This window comes from Gambusia affinis, linkage group LG14 (genome assembly GCF_019740435.1).
Source record: "Gambusia affinis linkage group LG14, SWU_Gaff_1.0, whole genome shotgun sequence".
Lineage (NCBI taxonomy): Eukaryota > Metazoa > Chordata > Actinopteri > Cyprinodontiformes > Poeciliidae > Gambusia > Gambusia affinis.
The window spans coordinates 4,821,086-4,839,015 of NC_057881.1; the positions used below are offsets into that span (position 1 = coordinate 4,821,086).

The 17,930-nt window shown below is 35.8% G+C and overlaps 1 protein-coding gene across 4 annotated transcripts in view; it reads left to right on the forward strand.

The window, feature by feature from the left end:
- The window catches only part of LOC122844137 (collagen alpha-1(XIV) chain-like), a 135,963-nt gene extending 124,303 nt beyond the window's left edge, over positions 1-11,660 (forward strand). For 2 of the 4 annotated variants that reach the window (XM_044139332.1, XM_044139335.1), the window contains 11 exons: positions 2,707-2,802; positions 2,888-2,941; positions 3,136-3,189; positions 3,354-3,407; positions 3,780-3,851; positions 5,881-5,916; positions 6,142-6,208; positions 6,539-6,727; positions 7,249-7,326; positions 7,461-7,616; positions 10,103-11,660. In XM_044139332.1, coding sequence (XP_043995267.1) covers positions 2,707-2,802; positions 2,888-2,941; positions 3,136-3,189; positions 3,354-3,407; positions 3,780-3,851; positions 5,881-5,916; positions 6,142-6,208; positions 6,539-6,727; positions 7,249-7,326; positions 7,461-7,616; positions 10,103-10,389 — 1,143 coding nt within the window. In that variant the 3' untranslated portion in view covers positions 10,390-11,660. Of the gene's footprint in view, positions 1-2,706; positions 2,803-2,887; positions 2,942-3,135; positions 3,190-3,353; positions 3,408-3,779; positions 3,852-5,880; positions 5,917-6,141; positions 6,209-6,538; positions 6,728-7,248; positions 7,327-7,460; positions 7,617-9,534 lie in introns of all 4 variants that reach the window. The other 2 variants (XM_044139334.1, XM_044139333.1) reach the window with 2 other exon arrangements.
- Positions 11,661-17,930: the final 6,270 nt, after the last annotated feature.

Here is a 17,930-nt window from a genome sequence, read left to right on the forward strand (position 1 = left end):
AACATTGTAATACTACAAGTGAAACATAAACTTTAATCAACTTCCTACCTTTCATGCTCTGGTTCTGATTTTCTTGGGCCTGATTCTGACACGAGGAATGTTCTTTAGGTTTCAAACTTATTAATGGGGCTACATAAAGAATAAGCATAAATGTTAAAATGAAGGAATATTTGTGGGTAAAGAGATATCCAAATAAAGGTGAAGTTTTACTTACAGAGTAGCACACTTATCCACGCCAACAACAGGAGGCAGAGTAAACCCAAAGTTACTGTAGCAACCTTGTACCAGTTTCTCTGGATGGTTGGTGGACGTTTTTTAGTCCGAACTCCTATAAAATCAAGGAGGAGTTTGACTTTTTATCTTTCAGATTTCTAAAATGTATTATAATTACAAAGTATTAACTGATATAACTTCTGTTTTATAAGGCATAAAGCCTTGTAATAAAAGGTGTGTACACAGGACAAAAACTCCTGCTCAATACCAGCTTTGACATGAGCTGCGTGGAAACTTCCTTATAGTCTCAAATGGCATGACAAATTTACTTTGGCAATTTAACTATTTGTGCAACATGTTCTAAATGAGGTACATAAACAATAGAAGTGTTTTCCTTTTATTAAATGGTTTTAAAAAGTTATATGTCTGACTCCTGAAATGGCTTAAGAGTTACAGTCATTGCGTAATGAAGCAACATCAAAACTAATGCAAAGTCAATCAAATGTAATAAAAATTACATCTAATTAAAGATCTGCTTGTTTTTACTTTTCCTATTAAATTTTAGCACATTTTCAGATGTCAAAGCATAATATATTCAGTGGCACCAAGAAGATAAATAATACATATTTTTTTATCTTGTCATGTTTTGATACTTTCTCAGGTTTTGTCAGTATCAAACCATACCTGGAATATTTAGAAAGCTGATTATGTAGTAAACATTTATGATTCATTAAAACCTACCTCGGGCCTTCCTGGAGGGATTAGCTCGATGGCAGGTCGTCTCAGCACTTTCGTAGATGTCGACCACTTTTTCCACTTTCTCCTCTTTTTCCACCTTCTCCTCCTTCTCCCTTTTCCTCCATCCTTTTCCTCTCACTTCTTTGTTGTACCTCACTTTCATGGTCTGATCTGGGTCTTCGTAAATGTTGCAAGACATCTCAAAAAGGACGGAAGCAGATTGTTTCCTTACCCTCCTGCAGGACTTCAGAAGTCGTTTCAGTAGTACGAGTTCCTCGTCTTGCTTAGCCCAATCAAGTCATTTCAAATAATTCCACCAGAGTTTCAAAGTCAATTTGATTATTTTTTTCTCTCTTAAAACCCCAAAAATTAGGATACCGAAGCTAGTGTGAGGTTTTGTGCCAAGTTTGCTGCTCTTGTGAAATAATCAGCTTTTGACAGGAAGCACTGAGATGGTTATCACAGAAGAACATGTACGCACTCGATGAGTTATCGCGTCACAGTACAATACATTAAACTGAAAGGAACTTTTAATTAAATATATAGAAGCTGTAATAACTGATTAATGTTTTGACACAATTTTTCTTGTGAGGACAGTCTCTTTTTGAATTTGTAATGTCTGTTGTTTTTAGGGTTTTGCTGTAATGATTTTTTAGAGTCGCAAAGTAGAATTTCTTTTGATAAAACAAGCCAATTAAATAGCTACAAGTATTGTAAAGCAGGCATTAAGTTAAAGATTTACTTAAGTGGTGAATATAAAACATGAGGCCGATGTAAGTGGTTTATTTTCCTTCCCTGGGCCACATAAGAGCAGAGACTTGGACTTGTTTGCTGGGGATGTGATGTACAATGTTCACCGTGATTATTTCCTCCTTGACATCCTTTCACCGTCTCAGACATGTGAACAGGAAGTAAGACTAAATAAGCATCAGGCATAAATAGTTTGATTAACCTTGTGAATTCAAAAAGTGCATGCAGAAATTTTCAATGGCCATTTTAAATAAACTGGACATGTATGGTGTATAAATTAATTAATTTAACCATAAATAAATGTGATAAATATAGAGGTTAACTTATTTATAACTTTTCTTTTTCAGTATTTCAAATGAAACGCTAAATTTAAATCTGATCATACTTCTAGACTGTGTGACACAAACCACCAATACTGTGACTATGCCAACTTTGTGGTTACAATGAGGTTTGAACATAACACATTATGACCAATTTTTAAAACCTTAACATGGTTGTTAAAAAACCACAGTTTGACAGTTGTTTAAAGATAAACGTCATTACTTTGGACATAATCTGGATTGTTTTCTCATCACTATGTCATCTTTGAACATCCAGATGGTATGCATATATTTTAGGAAATCTTCAGTATGTGTGCCTTAATCATGCTTATTTAAGACAATTGATTGATTATGTCACTGAGGTTTAAACCTTTCAACACTTTCTCTCATTATAATGAGATGTTACTGCTGTGTTTGTTTCCTCTGGTAGTTAAATGCTTCTGTAGCAAACTCATGACAGACCACAACTGAACTCTTTAAAGGATCACAGAGAGCCAGTGTTTTGATGTTGGTCAGGACTCTGACAGCAGCATTTGTAAGGATGTTTAAAAGAATGTTAAATTGCAAATCTGCTGAAGTAAATTTAACTCAATATCTGCCAATTGTTATGAAGTTGTTGGTCTTCTTATTTCAGGCTGTAGAACTGGATCTGAATAGTTTTTCATTCATCTTCTTCTTTTATCAGGGACCTGCAGGTCCTGTTGGAGATACAGGTGTACCCGGACCTCAAGGACCCCCTGGACCTCAAGGACCAAGTGGACGTTCCATCATTGGGCCCCCTGTAAGAACATCTGGCTTTCTGATTTACATTTTACAGTTTCTGTGTGACCACATTCATTTTCAGCACCTGGATCTGTTGTCTGCAGGGCTCTGCAGGAGAGAGGGGGCAGAAAGGTGAAGCTGGCCTACAGGGACAACAGGTAACAACTGTTCACCCAAGATCCAGTGTTTAATCTGGGATTATTCTTCTTTTCACTTTTTAAATGGAAGTTGTTTTGCAGTAAGGCCAGATTATTTGTTCATAGAACGCTAATTGATCATGACATTCCTGAGAGATTTCAGTAAATATTGATAGGGTAGCAATTTAAAAAACGTACTTCGTGTTTTTTCTCAGGGTATACCTGGAAGACCTGGCCCTGTGGGAAGAGAAGGACCTCCAGGACCCAGGGTCAGTCCCAATGTCTTAATATTACAATCTTTCAGTAGTGATACTGTGAAACAGCAACTTGAATTCTTTAAAATATTTTGAAAACTCCTTGAAAAAATGATTATTGCTGACATTAACCAGTCAAAGTCTACCTTAGGCTTTACAATTTACTTTCACCTCTACAGGGACTTCCAGGCAAAGACGGCCCACAGGGCAGACAGGGACCCCCAGGAACTATGGTGAGACCTGCATAAGATTCCTCCAATATTGAAGTACTTGTTGATTTGTATTAAAACTATTGGTGGAGCAATTTTTTTTTCTTGTTTATTTCTAAAATGCAGTTGACTAATTCGTATTTAAGCTCATTTAAAATTGGATATATTCAGAATGTGTGATTATTTGGGGATTTGTTGCTCCAAATCCAAAATGAAAACCTCCGAATGTCTTTTCTGTTTCCAAAGCAGTTTGGTCTGAGAATGTATTTTTTGAAATAGTTTCAAATTATTTCTTTATATAAAATTTACAAAAGAAATTGAAGGATATATTACGAGATATTTCATTGCTCTTGTAAAACCATTGATTTCAACTGAATTCTTTCCTTTTGTTCTCAGGGGACTCCAGGAGCTCCTGGGTCTCCTGGAAATACCGGCGCCCAAGGAAAACAGGGAACCCTGGGACCACCGGTGAGTCTGAAAATCATACCAACCTGTTTTTTCTTAGTTTGTATTTATTAAAGAGAACATATTCTTTTATGTGTGAAAAATCTAGTAGTGTGCAAATATCCAAGAGGCAGCAGGGCGTAGTGTCAGTCGGGCTTAGCAGAGCGTGTCAGACAGCCTGGGAGCTGGTAAGGTGGCTAACGGGGGATTAATGGTTCCCTGTCCAGTCTGTCTATGACCGTATTTGATACGCAGACACCCAACTGAAAGGCAGAGTGAAGAGTATTCAAAGTGACACAAAGGGAGACATCGGAGTTCAGACTATTTTGTGAAAAGAACCTCAACAGTTTAACCCATTGTGTTGTGCTTAAATAGCGGCACTGACAACTTCTCTATCAAGAGCTTTCACCAACTCTTTTTACAGCATGAACAGCTTATTAAGTCATTTCTCAACCTACATCACCCATTAATGAATTTCTAATGCATTGCAATTGTCATTGTAAAGACTCAGCCCTGGTTCAACAAATGTTAAATTGGATTTTTAAAATTCCAATCTGCAAAATTCAAACCAAAGCAAAGAAGAAAAACTCTTAGGCAATTTAAACACATCGTTCTCTGGCATTTTATTTTGGTTTGTTTTCTCTGCTTTGGCATTTATTTGCGTTTGAGTGAAAGGAAACCACATTTTCAAACAGCGCCAAAGAAGAAACAAGACTCTGTGGGAGGCGATAAAAGCTGTTGATAAATGAGTTTGCATCGCTTTGATAAAATGTTGTCAAGCATGTAATCATCGCTGCGTGGGCGGACTGCAGAGAGCACTCATCAGCTAATTACGGCACCACTGTTAAGTTATTGCTCTTAATGAGGACTTAGTGGAGAAAAATACAGAGCAGTGAGTGTCGGGGATTGACACAGTTTCTAAAACGATAAATCTATGCAATTTTCTTGCTTTTGTTGTTTTTCATTTTGTCCTTTCGATTTTCTGTAAATGTTGTTTAGTCTGGAATAAATTTCTATATATTTCCTTTATCTTGTTTACATATTAAGCATGACATTAAGGTAAAGATTAGACTCTGCTAAAGTCTGTAAAATATCACAATAAATAAATATTTCAATACAGTATAATCTCACATTGACAAAAAATTCAACTTTTAAATTTAATAAATGTATTTGCTGGTCAAAAATATTGTATGTTAAGTGCAGTGCTACTATATGTGTCTGCAGCTGTTTTCACTGTTTTTCATTTTCAGGGAGTGTTGATAAAGTATTGATACTCCCTGACAAGTCAGGAATTATTTATACCCACAAGTCATGGGTATAAATGTTTCATAATAAAGAAGCTGATTTGTCTTAACCAGTCTACAAAACAGGAAAGACAAGAGAATGCACAATTTCAATAAGGCCAATGTGAACAAATGCTAAATGACACTGGGACTACCACTGGAATTGTGTGTCTTTGAAATGTAGATTTTCAACAACAAAAACTTCAGGAGCGTCTGCTGTCAATCAATGAAAGAATATGTGAATATTCTTCTTTTTGGCACTACAAAAAACTCAAAGCATACGGCCAAACAAAAAGACATGGTTCACTAGCCACTAAATCAGCCTTCTTCCATGGCTTTCTCAGTTCCTTAACCTAAAGCTCATAGAAAATGTGTGAACTGAGCTGAAGAAAAGAGTGCATCAGATAGTCTGAATGCTGTGATACAGATAGCCCTGTTGACTAAAGGGGTTACAGCATAGCGCAGTCTGACATCTGTGAGCTGTCACGACAGTTGATCAAAAAATGTGTTTTTTTATACGCAGCTAAATGTTAACCTTTTCATGGCTGTAATGGGTAGATGTAGAGAAATGTGAATAGAAATGCCATGGAAAAGGGAATTTTTTAAATGTATTTTCTAATCAACTTTGTTTTGCTGAAGACTTTCACAGCTTTCATTGAGGTGAATTTTGCTTTGAGGTCAATGAATTCTGAAAACCATATTTTCTCATGTTCAACATTTGTATGTTTATTTTTGTTATTAATGTTATTCTTTTGCCTGTTTTATTACAGGGTTCACCAGGAACAAAGGGAGAGAAAGGTGAACGGGTAGGTGTCTTTTTCCTATATTATTTTAAGTAAATGAAAGTAAATATTACATTGGCTGTAATATTTCGTTCAAATGTTAAAGGTAAAGTAATTTCTCAAAACATCAAGTCACTGAGATACATAAATGAATGACAGAGGAACATAGCATATATTAACCAAATTTCCAGCATGGACGAGAAGCTGGAAGTCTCAAACTACATTAAATAATCTTTACTTTGTCTACAGGGTGACCTTCAGTCAACGGCATCAGTTCAGGCCATTGCCAGACAAGTCTGTGAGCAGCTGATCCAAAGTAAGTTGGGAAGAGAGGATGACATGGAGAAATGGGCTTTAAATTTTCTTTGGCATTGATCATATTCATAGAATCATAGGCATGAGGGTCTGTTTTCTGTAAACAACACAAAACAACTCCCAAAATCTGAGGGAACCCTTACCCTGTTGTTCACAATCACACGTTTCTTCCTGTCTGAATTATCTGAAGAATAGTAGTAGTTGAACAATCAAAGGTTTAACTCTTCCCTTTAATCCACTGATCTGCTTTTGTTGTCCATCATGTGTTGCTCTTATTCAACAAATTTCATAAAGAGACTTGACTTTCTCCTTTTTTTTGTCCCTTTTCCAGGTCACATGTCACGCTACAACACTATCTTAAACCAAGCGCCCAGTCCACCAGTGTCCATCCGTACAGTGCCTGGACCTCCAGGAGAACCTGGTCGTGAAGGTGCCCCAGGGCCCCAGGGAGAACAGGGACCACCAGGAAGGCCAGGCTTTCCTGGCCAGAATGGTCAAAATGGAAATCCTGGAGAACGAGGTGAAGCAGTTAAAGTTGCTGAGGACTTTTGACTTTGAGATTTTTCAGATACTGAAAATCAAATGTTGTCTTACAAATAGAAGTGTATTTGTTATGAACATAAAGATATTATCCATCCTCCTCTTGACTATTATCACATAATAGCCTCAAACATCCACACAACTGAGGTGTGTGTGTACACACACCTGCTGATGCATATTCCATACATACCAACCATCACATATGAAACATAGAAAAACGTTACAACAATCTAGTGGTTGGAGTTATGTCAAACTAAACATACTAAATGTTAAACATTTATATATTTTGTTCTTACTATGTCTAAATTAATAAACCACTACATAATTTTAAATCTTTTTAACACTAAAAACACATTTTTATATAACTAAATAATTTCTGGCAGTAAGAAGTTTAAAAATATTTGTGAAAGTTAACATTATGCATAATATTTGTTTTAAAAGGTAGAAGAATAACAATTTGTACTTTCGTTAGTCTAAAAAAAATGTTATTTCTGTTTCCAGGGCAACCAGGAGAAAAGGGGGAGAAAGGGTCTGCAGGTGTTGGTGTCCAGGGCTCCAGAGGGCCTCCAGGACCTCCTGGTAAATCATCACAATAAACCACATTTCCACACTTGATCTCTGTTTGCTATTTGAAAACATGTTTAGTTTTTTTTCTTTAACAGCTTATATAAACATAGTGTAAACAGTTGAACTCTAACCTTTCCACTCCATAGGTCCCCAAGGACTGGGCAGACCTGGCAGTCAGGGTCCAACAGGTCGCCCTGGAAATCCTGGAACTTCTGGTCGGCCCGGAGTTCCCGGTCCAGTTGGCCCTCCAGGACCGCCGGGATACTGTGACCAGAACTCTTGTTTGGGCTACAATGTTGGAGGTACGTCGACTTTATAGGAACAATTATAATGCATGCTGCGTCGTCAGGCAACTTCAGTGTCTTGATGGCATAAACCATATAATTGAGCATGAAACTATTTCAGTCGCCGTGTTAATCTTTTCTATGGAGGGTTCTCAGGTGAAACATTTCATTCAAAAGGCCGCTTTTCATCTTGAAAGGCTTCTGCTGAGTTAAACAGTCTGCATGTTATCAAAGTCCTCCCTCCCACTGCCTGTATTTATAGGTAAAACATGAAACACCTTTAAATACTCAGTTACAGTACAGGATTCTGCTTTACCACCATATGTGTGTTTGATTGTTTATGCTGCATCGTTTAATCTGCATTGGTCTTGTTTTTTTGATGAAACGCAAAGCGAAACTTCCAAACAACAAGGAGTCTTGTGTAAATTTCCACCTCCGAGGAAAAATTAGCTTTATGCCTCTTGATTTGCTCTGAGTTCACTTAGAACACTAAACTGGACAATGAGCAGTTAGTTCATTGTTTGAAAAAGTAATTGAATCAAATTTTTAACAAAGCAATTGTTTCTGAAAGTTTAATTCTAAAAGTGACAAGGAAGAAGGGAAATTAATGCAAACTTATGAAACAATTACTTTGCTCTAAACTGTTTCTGGCTTACTTGTCCCAAAAGAGGAAGTTATGCAAATGCAGAAACATGTTTTACTAACTTATTTTACTAACTTAAATATACATATGTTCCTAAGCTACTAGTTTTCACCATAAGCTTCTTAAGAAAACCATTAAGGTTGTAATTAATTGTAAAAAAAAAAAAAATACAGAATAGAGAAAGAAAACAACAGACAAAATTATAGTTATTAAAAAAAATGATGGTATAAAAACAAGTGGGAGACCAACCCATTTAGTCTTGTTTTTAAGTTCTTGCCTGCAGCATCTGTTTGAAATTGCATGGTTTTCTCCACACTAGAGTAACCAAACCACAAATAAATTCTATATTTTATCTTGTTTCACCTGAGTTGTTGCTTTGTTGCTTTACTGAGTATGTATTTCATTAAAGATGCTCTTTGGAGGGTTTTTTGATTTTGCAATTAAACCATAAGCCATTAGACAAAACAGAACACTTCTACGACATTTCTAAGTGATCAAGTAAATTATTAATAGTTTACACTAATTGTAAAAAATTCCAACATTTTATTGTTAAAAACCCTTTGTAAGAGTCATCTTTTGCCATTTAATGCATGGTTGTGTTGATCTTTAATGTGTGTTGAGGTTAAAGGTCACACAGCAGTCTGAATGGTACTGTACTGTAAAGCTTGTGGCAGATCCTGCATGTTTTACCCTTTCTTCTGCTTTTGTGTTTGTTTGTCCAACATCCTCTTGTCACTTCATTGTCAAGCTTCACCAGAAAAACCTTATGGTGACTACTGAATTGTTTCTGCAAAGAATCAACCATAAGTTAGAACTTTCACAGCTGCAGAGGCTTCAAACTGAAGAAGGTGATAAAGTTTTTGTCAGTCCATTAGCTGATTACAACTTCTACCATGGTGGTATGTGCAAAACTCTGGAATTTATGGCCAAAGCAAAGGTCTCAAGAAAAAAAGAAACTCTTCTACCACTTGTGTCTACATTTGCAGATTCACACCATATTATTGTCATATTTTCAATATTTAGATTAGAATGAGAAAAAATGCCTTCTTTAAATATTTATTGAACAATGATGGGTGAGCGAAGTACACATATCAAACATGCCATTTTAGCACTTAGCAACACCACAATATTCGCAAGTTGAACATATTAATTATTAGTTTGTGGGATACGTTTGGATGTAAAATGAGAACACAACATCAAATATTTGTATTGTATAAGGCTGAAGAGTGTTGAGGTGGGATGAAATCATGAAACATACCTTGACCGTCATCCTTCTCTGACTTTTCCTTCTAGATTATGATCATCCAGTTCCTCTTTTTTAATCCAGAACCTTTACTGACTTTGTACAAATTCCAGTAACACAGATCACCTCTGTAAAGCGACTAAGCAAGACAGAACCTAATATATATAACGCACGTATTAACTTCAAGTAACAGAAAGTCTTGAGAGATAGATTAATTTTGTGGCGTTGTGACAGTCTGAATGTAAGCTAATGGATAACAAATCTAATATTTGCTTATGAGATATGTTTTTTATATACAAAATCAAATGTTACGCTAACTTTAATCTTGAAGCAGTTTATCCAGAACTTCTCCTAACTTGCTCATAGTCTTATGACTAGATAACCTCATTACTCATGGCTTGGTAATTCTTACTAACTCTTGTTCCTCTTTCTTTTACTCCTTCCATTTTAAATCTCTACCCATCCTTATGTTAACCCAAATAAATCCCACCAAATTGCCCTCCAAACACTCTTTTCCTTGGTGATGGGAATCGACCATCTTTCTTTGGGGCGTTCACTGACTGCTTGCTCAACTTGGTGGCCCCGGTGGGATCAATTCCTGGGTGACTGGCCGTGCAGAAGGTGAAGAGATCACTGATGTCCGCGGTATCCCTCCAGTCCAACTTCCATCCAGCGTCTTTCAAAACTACGGAGAGGCAGAAGAGGTTGACCCATACCGCTACTACCAGCCCAACTACCCAGCTCCTCAACCCGTCTCGCCTGATGACCCCGCGCTGGACGATGTTGAGCTGAGGTCCCCCGGTGTGTACCGCAACAAACGGAGCACAAAGGCGGAAGAGGAGCAAGCCGGGACAAAGAGGAGGATAAAGAGAGGAGTGAAGAATCTTCCTAAACTAACTAACTGAGAGGAGGAAGCTGGAGGACAGAGGGACGCTTGCTCTTTGTGATTGGAAGGCTTGGAGCCATTATGAACTAATCAACAAGTGCCTGATGTAGGGGGTTTCTTATGGACATTGGAGATGGAACGGGAGGGGAAATGAGGTTGGGAAAACTTAACTCATCTATGCTATTGAATTAACTTCAACAGAACAGATTTATTTAGTTTTATTCATTTTGTTTTGGTCAAGCAAAGTGCTCAGAAAGGTACTGAACTTTTGTTCGTAATACCCAAAAACTGTCAGTATTCAATTTATTGATTTGTTTTCAGGTCTTTCTGTTATTCACCTGGTTGTTTAAGTGCCTCCTAGTGTTTTTTCTAGTACTTTGATGGTAAAGTAAAGTATCTTTTCTTTGAAGGTCTCTTTTGATGCCTGTTAGCCAGGGAAAGATTTGCTTGAGCCTTTCATTTGTTTATTTAACCAGTGAAAGTGTAAAATGGGTTTACAGTGCAACATTTCCTGTAATCCTTTATCTTGGTCATGTTTGCATCGAGCTGTGTGATTAATACCCAACCCCTCAGTTTTGAAGGCACGTACAATTTGCAGCCAGGGATTTTTCCATCTTCACAACTGGTATTTGTGGAGTTGTGCATGTTTTTATTTCATTTTAACATGTGATGTGTTCATTTCTGAACTGATAAAGCCACAGATACACCTAACCTACATATCAAGATGGTTTTATGAATGCTTATTGATATAATATTAAGCTAATACCTGTATGTTTGAGAAGATTGATTAAACTAAAACTTTATAAATCCATAGATAATGCAGGCAAAAAACAGACTGCTGTTTCTCACCTCTTGCCTTTTAATTTTACAACTTTTAAATTTTTTTTTCAACATTTCCTGTTTATATTTGTAATCTGTTAACCATCTGTTCCAGAGAAAATACTCTACATCCATTTGTTTTTAAATTTTAGGTCAGCTTTAGAAAATAAATGAGTAAAAATAACTTAAGCACACTAATTCCATATGCATGATTGGTTTATTATCTTAGTTTTCATGCTGCACCTTTTTTTTCACTCCCGTTTTCCTTTCCAGTGTGATTAAATTATGCCCAATCACATTTTCAATTTTGTAAATGTTTCCTCCGTTTGTTTTTTTCTGAAGCTTTTGGTCTGTTACTGCAGCGTCTGATCAAGATGTTTAAAACTAAAAAAAAAAAAAAAATCAAGGAAGTAATTTATTTTTTACTTGGTGTTGATTTTCTCAGAACAATAAAACTGAAGTACAAGCGTTTGGAGTTGTGTCTGTGTGTGGTCTGGTTAATTGTGATGCTGTTCCTCGGCAGGGAATGTGACTGAACTGGGGGGAATAATTAATCTCGAACAGGAAGCTCTAAAATGAGTACTGAAACTGCAGGAAGCGGATTGAACACCTGGCAGAAAAGCTGGACCACCTAGTTCACTATTGCTCTTTCATCCTCTGGTCTGAGAGAGGAAATCTCAGAGCAAACTGAGAATAATTTTATATTTGAGGATGAATCCTCAACAGGTGGTAAAGTGTTCAGCTGTGCTGTGTCTGACTGAACTCGGGGATTGCACCTGTTTCAAAACTGGCTGAAATGAAAACTGTAAAGGTCCAAGCTTTCCTGTTCTTAAATATAATTTCTACCTGTTCATTTCTACTGTTACAAAGTAGAAACAGGCCTGTTTCTACTTTGTAAGAAACAGAGTTGTGGGGGGGGGGTCACAACTTTGACTGACTCCAACTGATTTCTCCTTCCTATTAGCAATGTCCCAACGGGTCCAACTATCTGCTCCAGTCAGGCTTGCTCTCATTTATCCATTTTATAGCATTTCATGACCTGAATTTGTTGTTGTCTTGGGAATCGTATTTATGGATGGTTTAGGTTCAGCCTCTCTACCATTTGAATCTTCTGGAGGGTTACATTTCTAGATAATGTAGATATAGTTCACATTCATCCTAACTATATTAAGTTGATTAAATGTGATTTATACTATTTTACCATGGAAATGCACAATCCCCTTAACAACTTGGATTAAAATTGTAACTAAGATATCTGGGAAGTTTTTTATAATTAAAACAAACATTCACAAGGTCATAAGTTGGTATAGTAACTTTATAGATGTCGTATTAAGGGTGATAAGACAAAAGTGAAAACTTTAAATGAAAAACTTTAAAAAAACCAAACATGTTTGCTTCATTTTAATTATTTTAACTCCAATTTTTTTCACCAACTTTGATGCCAATGTCAAGCAAAGAACATCATCAGTCTACAGTACATATTTTTTTAATGTAGACTGATGTTTAATTTGAAAGATTCAACAGAGAACTAATATACTGCTTTTACACAGACAACTGTGTAAAAAAATAGATTTTCATAGAAAATTACTAATAAAGTCAGAATTTCTGCTTTTACATACATACATACATACATCAAATGCTTGTCCCAACAGCTTCTGTTTTATCAGACACAAGTAACCTGCATTTATTGATTATTTTATTTACTGCCTAAAGTCCATCTGTTTTTGTATATTTTATACATGTGTTGGGGATTTTTTTTATAGTTTTTTTATTGCATGATATTCCATTCCAAAGCTCAATTCATACAATAAGGTCTGGGTTATAATTTTTAAATGTGTTTCCATCAATCAAGTTTATTTCTATAGCACATTTCAGCAAAAAGGTAGTTCAAAGTGCTTTACATAATTTAAGAAAACATTTCTCAAAATCAAAAATTAATAGGCCAGATCCTTTCAGACAATCAAACTCTTGAACAATAACAGTATAAAAAGAAGTACCGGTACTTTAAAAATCCTAAAGAAATAATGTATTGCAAAATATCTGTTAGTAAAACATAGGCAGACTAAACATGGAAATATACCTATAAATACTAATATTTTTTTTGTTTTGCAGAATTTTATTATCTTTTGCAAAGCAAAGTACTATTATAAAAAGTTGTTATAAACTTTTCACATGTATTTCCAGAATAAGTAGAGGCTCTTTACCACATCTAAGCTGGAAAACATCAGCTGCCACTGGGTTTCTGTAGTTTGGCTTTAGTTGTCATGGTTAAGGAATGAGTTCTGGTAACGAGGATTTTCACAGAAATAGATGTGTGTGGGTGTGTGTGCGTGTGTGTGTGTGTGTGTGGTGGCGTGTTTTTGGGTGTGTGAGAATAGAAAGCAGAAGCCTTGCAGAGTGCCTCGTCTGTGGGGCTCAGCAGGTGGGAAGCCTTGTTGGTGTGAGGAGTGTGTTGAAGTGAGTGTGTCATTCATTCATGTTCACAGATTTGAATCTATGAGCAAAAAAAAATTTTTGTGCAGGTCTCCACGGAAACGTCCTGAATCTAAGCAGCTGCAGCTAACGATGCTCAGTTTATTCTGGCAGTGACGGCTCCATTTAATGTCTGAATTGTTTGAATTGTATCTAATTAGCGGCTTGATCTTTGTATTTCCTGCATTTATCAGATGTTTCTCACCCAAAGCAGTGGTTAATATGCAACAAAATTAATCTTTAATGGTTTTGTCTGAAGTCTTTGGGTGTCATATAGTAAATGGATCAAAAATTAAATGAATGAGGTGTACATTTTCTGAATCAGTGCATAAAAATCTAGACATTGAATGCAGGCTAGTGGTTTGACTCATTACCAACATTAATTGTGTTACTTAAACTGACAATTTGTGTTTCTCATTAGCATATAGTGAACTACATGTTCTGTAATTATTCGCACAAACCCTAACTTCCTGCATAATGGCACTCAAATGTCATAGCAGTGACAAAATAATCCAGGTTCTTAATGTAGCACATTATGGAGAGATTTTGCAGGTGCTGATGAAGATTCACATTAGTATGCCCAATAAGTGGAGCCACGTTTGTGAGGAAATGTATTTGTGGGTTGAGCAGCAGAGCTGAGTACAGTGGCTGCACCCATCATAAACCTGTCAAATCATTTCTGTCAGTGCAAAACAGCTTACTCTGCTTAACACCTTTGTTTGGTGTCATTTTTCTTTTGGATTTTAAAATTTAGATTTGAAGAAAACAATATTTTTACTTTAAAGATACATCCATTTAACAAATAAAAAAATAGTCTGCCTCGAAGCTGTACAGGTCGCCGGCTTGGTCACACACAGCTGTGGGATTAGATCTGATTCAGCATTTGTTGCTGAATGGTTACATTGGTCGATTTGACATAATCAGCAAATTCAAACAAGTCCCACGTGTTCAGTAGTGCTGACGTCTGGATAGCATAACATCCATTCCATCCTCTCAGCTCCCAATTTTGGACCTACTCTATTATAGATGTGGGTTATATGATAATATAATACTTTTGAAGATATGCTTAATTGTATGTAGTCCTTTAAAGCAGATATGTTTTAACTGAGCCAATGAGGCAAAATTTTATTCTGTGAATTTTTTTTTTCATTTAACAGAAGCACAGTTGCATCATTAACTAGGCTTTTCTAAAAGGGAATTATAGGAAAGCTTAAAGCAAAAGAGCTTAAAAGCAAACTTGAGAAAAAGAAGATCCAATTAAAGGCAGAGCAGGAAGAGATGAGAGCGCAGTGAAGCACCTCCACTTTACATCTGCTTAGATGAATTTTCATTTAAGTCCAATAATTAAACATTAAGTGATTCATCCACAGAAGCAGTCTAATAGTTTCTAAGGAGGATTCCTTCTTAGAATAAATCTCTCCTCAGGCAAAACAAGAATTCTGCTCCTCTTCATCGTGTTTTCTTTTCATTTGACGTGTGATGTTCAGGGCTTTAAAACCACACCCACTGACACCAGTGATAAAAAAATAAAATAAATGCTGTTTGATGTTGTAGAATCACACAGTTCATGTTTAAACTCGCCTTTGTTTCTCAAATCAAACATCACTGAGGGAGGAAGACCGGGAGCGAGGAAAGACCTCACACAGAGACCAAAGGCTGCAGCACTTCCTCCTTTACGTTTCATGAATCACACATATAATCTGAATTTCAGGAAGTTCTTCCACAGCTTATTTACAAAGAAGGTATTTTGATCTGACCCCTATATTTATTCTTTCTTCAACCAAATTTTTTTCTTTCTTCTCATCAAAGTTAAGTGTCTTATGCATTTGTCCTTTTTTAATTGCTTGCAGAACTTTGAAAAGCTTCTTTAACAGTGGCCTAACTGGCAGTACATGTGACTCTGTTTAAATGGCAAAAGCAACAGATTAAAAAGACAGATTCATGTTTGAAATCATAGGTGTGATTTATGTGATTGTTCCAGTGATAAGGCAACAAATATGTAAAATAAGTTGAGGTGTTTTTCAGTTCCTGTCTTTATATTTTTGGATCTACATGTCTACAGCTTCTGATTTTAAAAGGAGATCGACACTCAAATTTGGTCTACATGCACAAACCACAGCAACATCCATATTTATAGACATCCCTGATAAATATGTCTATAAAAGAAACATAAACTCACACTGACAAATTTGAATAATTCCATGCCTTAATTCAATTGACAGTATTTCCTGCTGTTTATACTTTGTAGAAACCCCAGTTCCCTCTTCTCCACTCTCATAAGTTTTCTGTAGGATTTGTAGTGGGTGTGGATACCGAGATGTCTGTGGAGAATTCATTTTTAACTGGAGCTTTTTTCTGCTGAAAGATCCAGCATCAATGCATTTGATTTTTATTCAGAATCTCCAGGTGTTTCAGATATCACATTGTTGTGCACTCTGATATTCCCAGAGCCTTAGAAAAAGAAACAGTCGAACAGCATCACAATTCTCCCACCATAGCAAAAAGCAGGCATGAGGTGCTTTTCTAGACATGTACTATTATTCACTCCAAACCCAGCAAGAGTCTTTAATCTTAGCATCATCTAACCAAAGCAACAGCTTCCACTCAGTCATCAAAAATTTCTAGAAATTCCAGTCAACTACAAAAAGCAAAGCATTAAAGATTCAGTTACATTTCTTTTTAGTAAATTTTCTGGGTCCCACAAAGTGATGTTGTCAAACAACTATAGTAATGTGTTTTTCTCTTCACAATGAATAAATGCAGTCCGATTAAGTTTCTTAGTGTGAGACAATAAAAGATTCAGTTATTTTAAGACTGTTTACACCAGGTGTGCAAGTTGGTTAAGCTTCTGCGGATGAAGAAACCAGATTGTGACACAACGTTCACAAACACCTCCATCTCTAAATTGCTGCAGGTAACTCACACTTTTTTTCAGCACATTTTATTTTTATGCACCACTTGAAATCTCAGCAGGACACAGCACCCAGAAGAAATCTACAAAACCACTAAGAGGGTTTGTAAACACAAGTAAAGAAAACGGGTAAAACAAAATCATCACCAGTTATACATTTCTTTGTCCAGCTGCTGAATATTGTTGAAGGAGTTGAAGTTGAAGGACAGACATTTGTGATTGCACATCATCCTCCTAACAACCAAGAGTGCTTAAATACAATAATTAGAACCACTTTAGTTGTGATTTGCTTGATTATAATTATCTCAACTGTTAAAGCAGGACTCTTCATACAGCCTGGCAAGAAAGATGGTTGTTGTCTTTTCTTTTTTTTTGCAGTTTTAAAGGAATCAGAGCACTTTTACTTTTTTTTTTTTTTTCATTTTGACACTTAGAATATTTTATGTATTTTTGTATTTGTGATTGAATTGAAATGTTTTTGTTGTTTTTTGGTTGTGCCTCGAGACAACATTGGTTGTGAATTAATGCTATGCAAAAAAATTATTAAACTGAATTATAAAGGATTAAAATCTACTGCATTCTCATTTTGAATTAGATTTTTTTCAAGCATATATTTATTTAACTTAATTTGCAAAGAGGGTGAGAGAGACAACATAAAATGTAGTACCAGCAACAGTGTACAAAATGCACATCAAACAGCAAATGATAAATAAAAATATACAACTGAATAAACTTATAGTAATAAAACCAGAGGGAAAAATAATCAAAAAGTATTCATAATTAATAGTTACAGGAGACTAAAAGGACAAATTTATATTTTTATATTAAGTCTTTGGCAGGCATTTTAAATAATCGAATAATTCAATATAAATATGGCGTTCTTAAAATGATGAAATGCTGCCATCGAGTGGTTATGTTCTCGTCTAACAATGCACTTTTAGAGACAGGGCGGAGGCTTAGGTGCATGGCTGTAATGATTTATTTCTGTTCATTTGCTTATTAAGAAATTAAATAAAGAAAATAAGGTTCAGTGGTAAAACAGGATCAAAATATACAGAGGCTTCAGTTTTATTCCTTCATCAAAGAGGCCCATGCAGTTCCATTCTTGGCCATTGATCGTTGGCTGCATTACTTCTTGCTCTTCCTTCTGTTCGCAGTTGAATTAGTGACTCAAAAAACTTTAAGACAGTAAATAAGATATTATTATGACACATATTTTGAAAAATCCATCATGATTACATTTCTTCACCTCTAGATTTTCCACATTTGTCATCAAGTCTTATCTTGAGATATTAAGTGATTGTATTGGTAGTTGCTGTGGGATTTTTTTGAAAAAAGTATTTTAACCTATTTTCTCC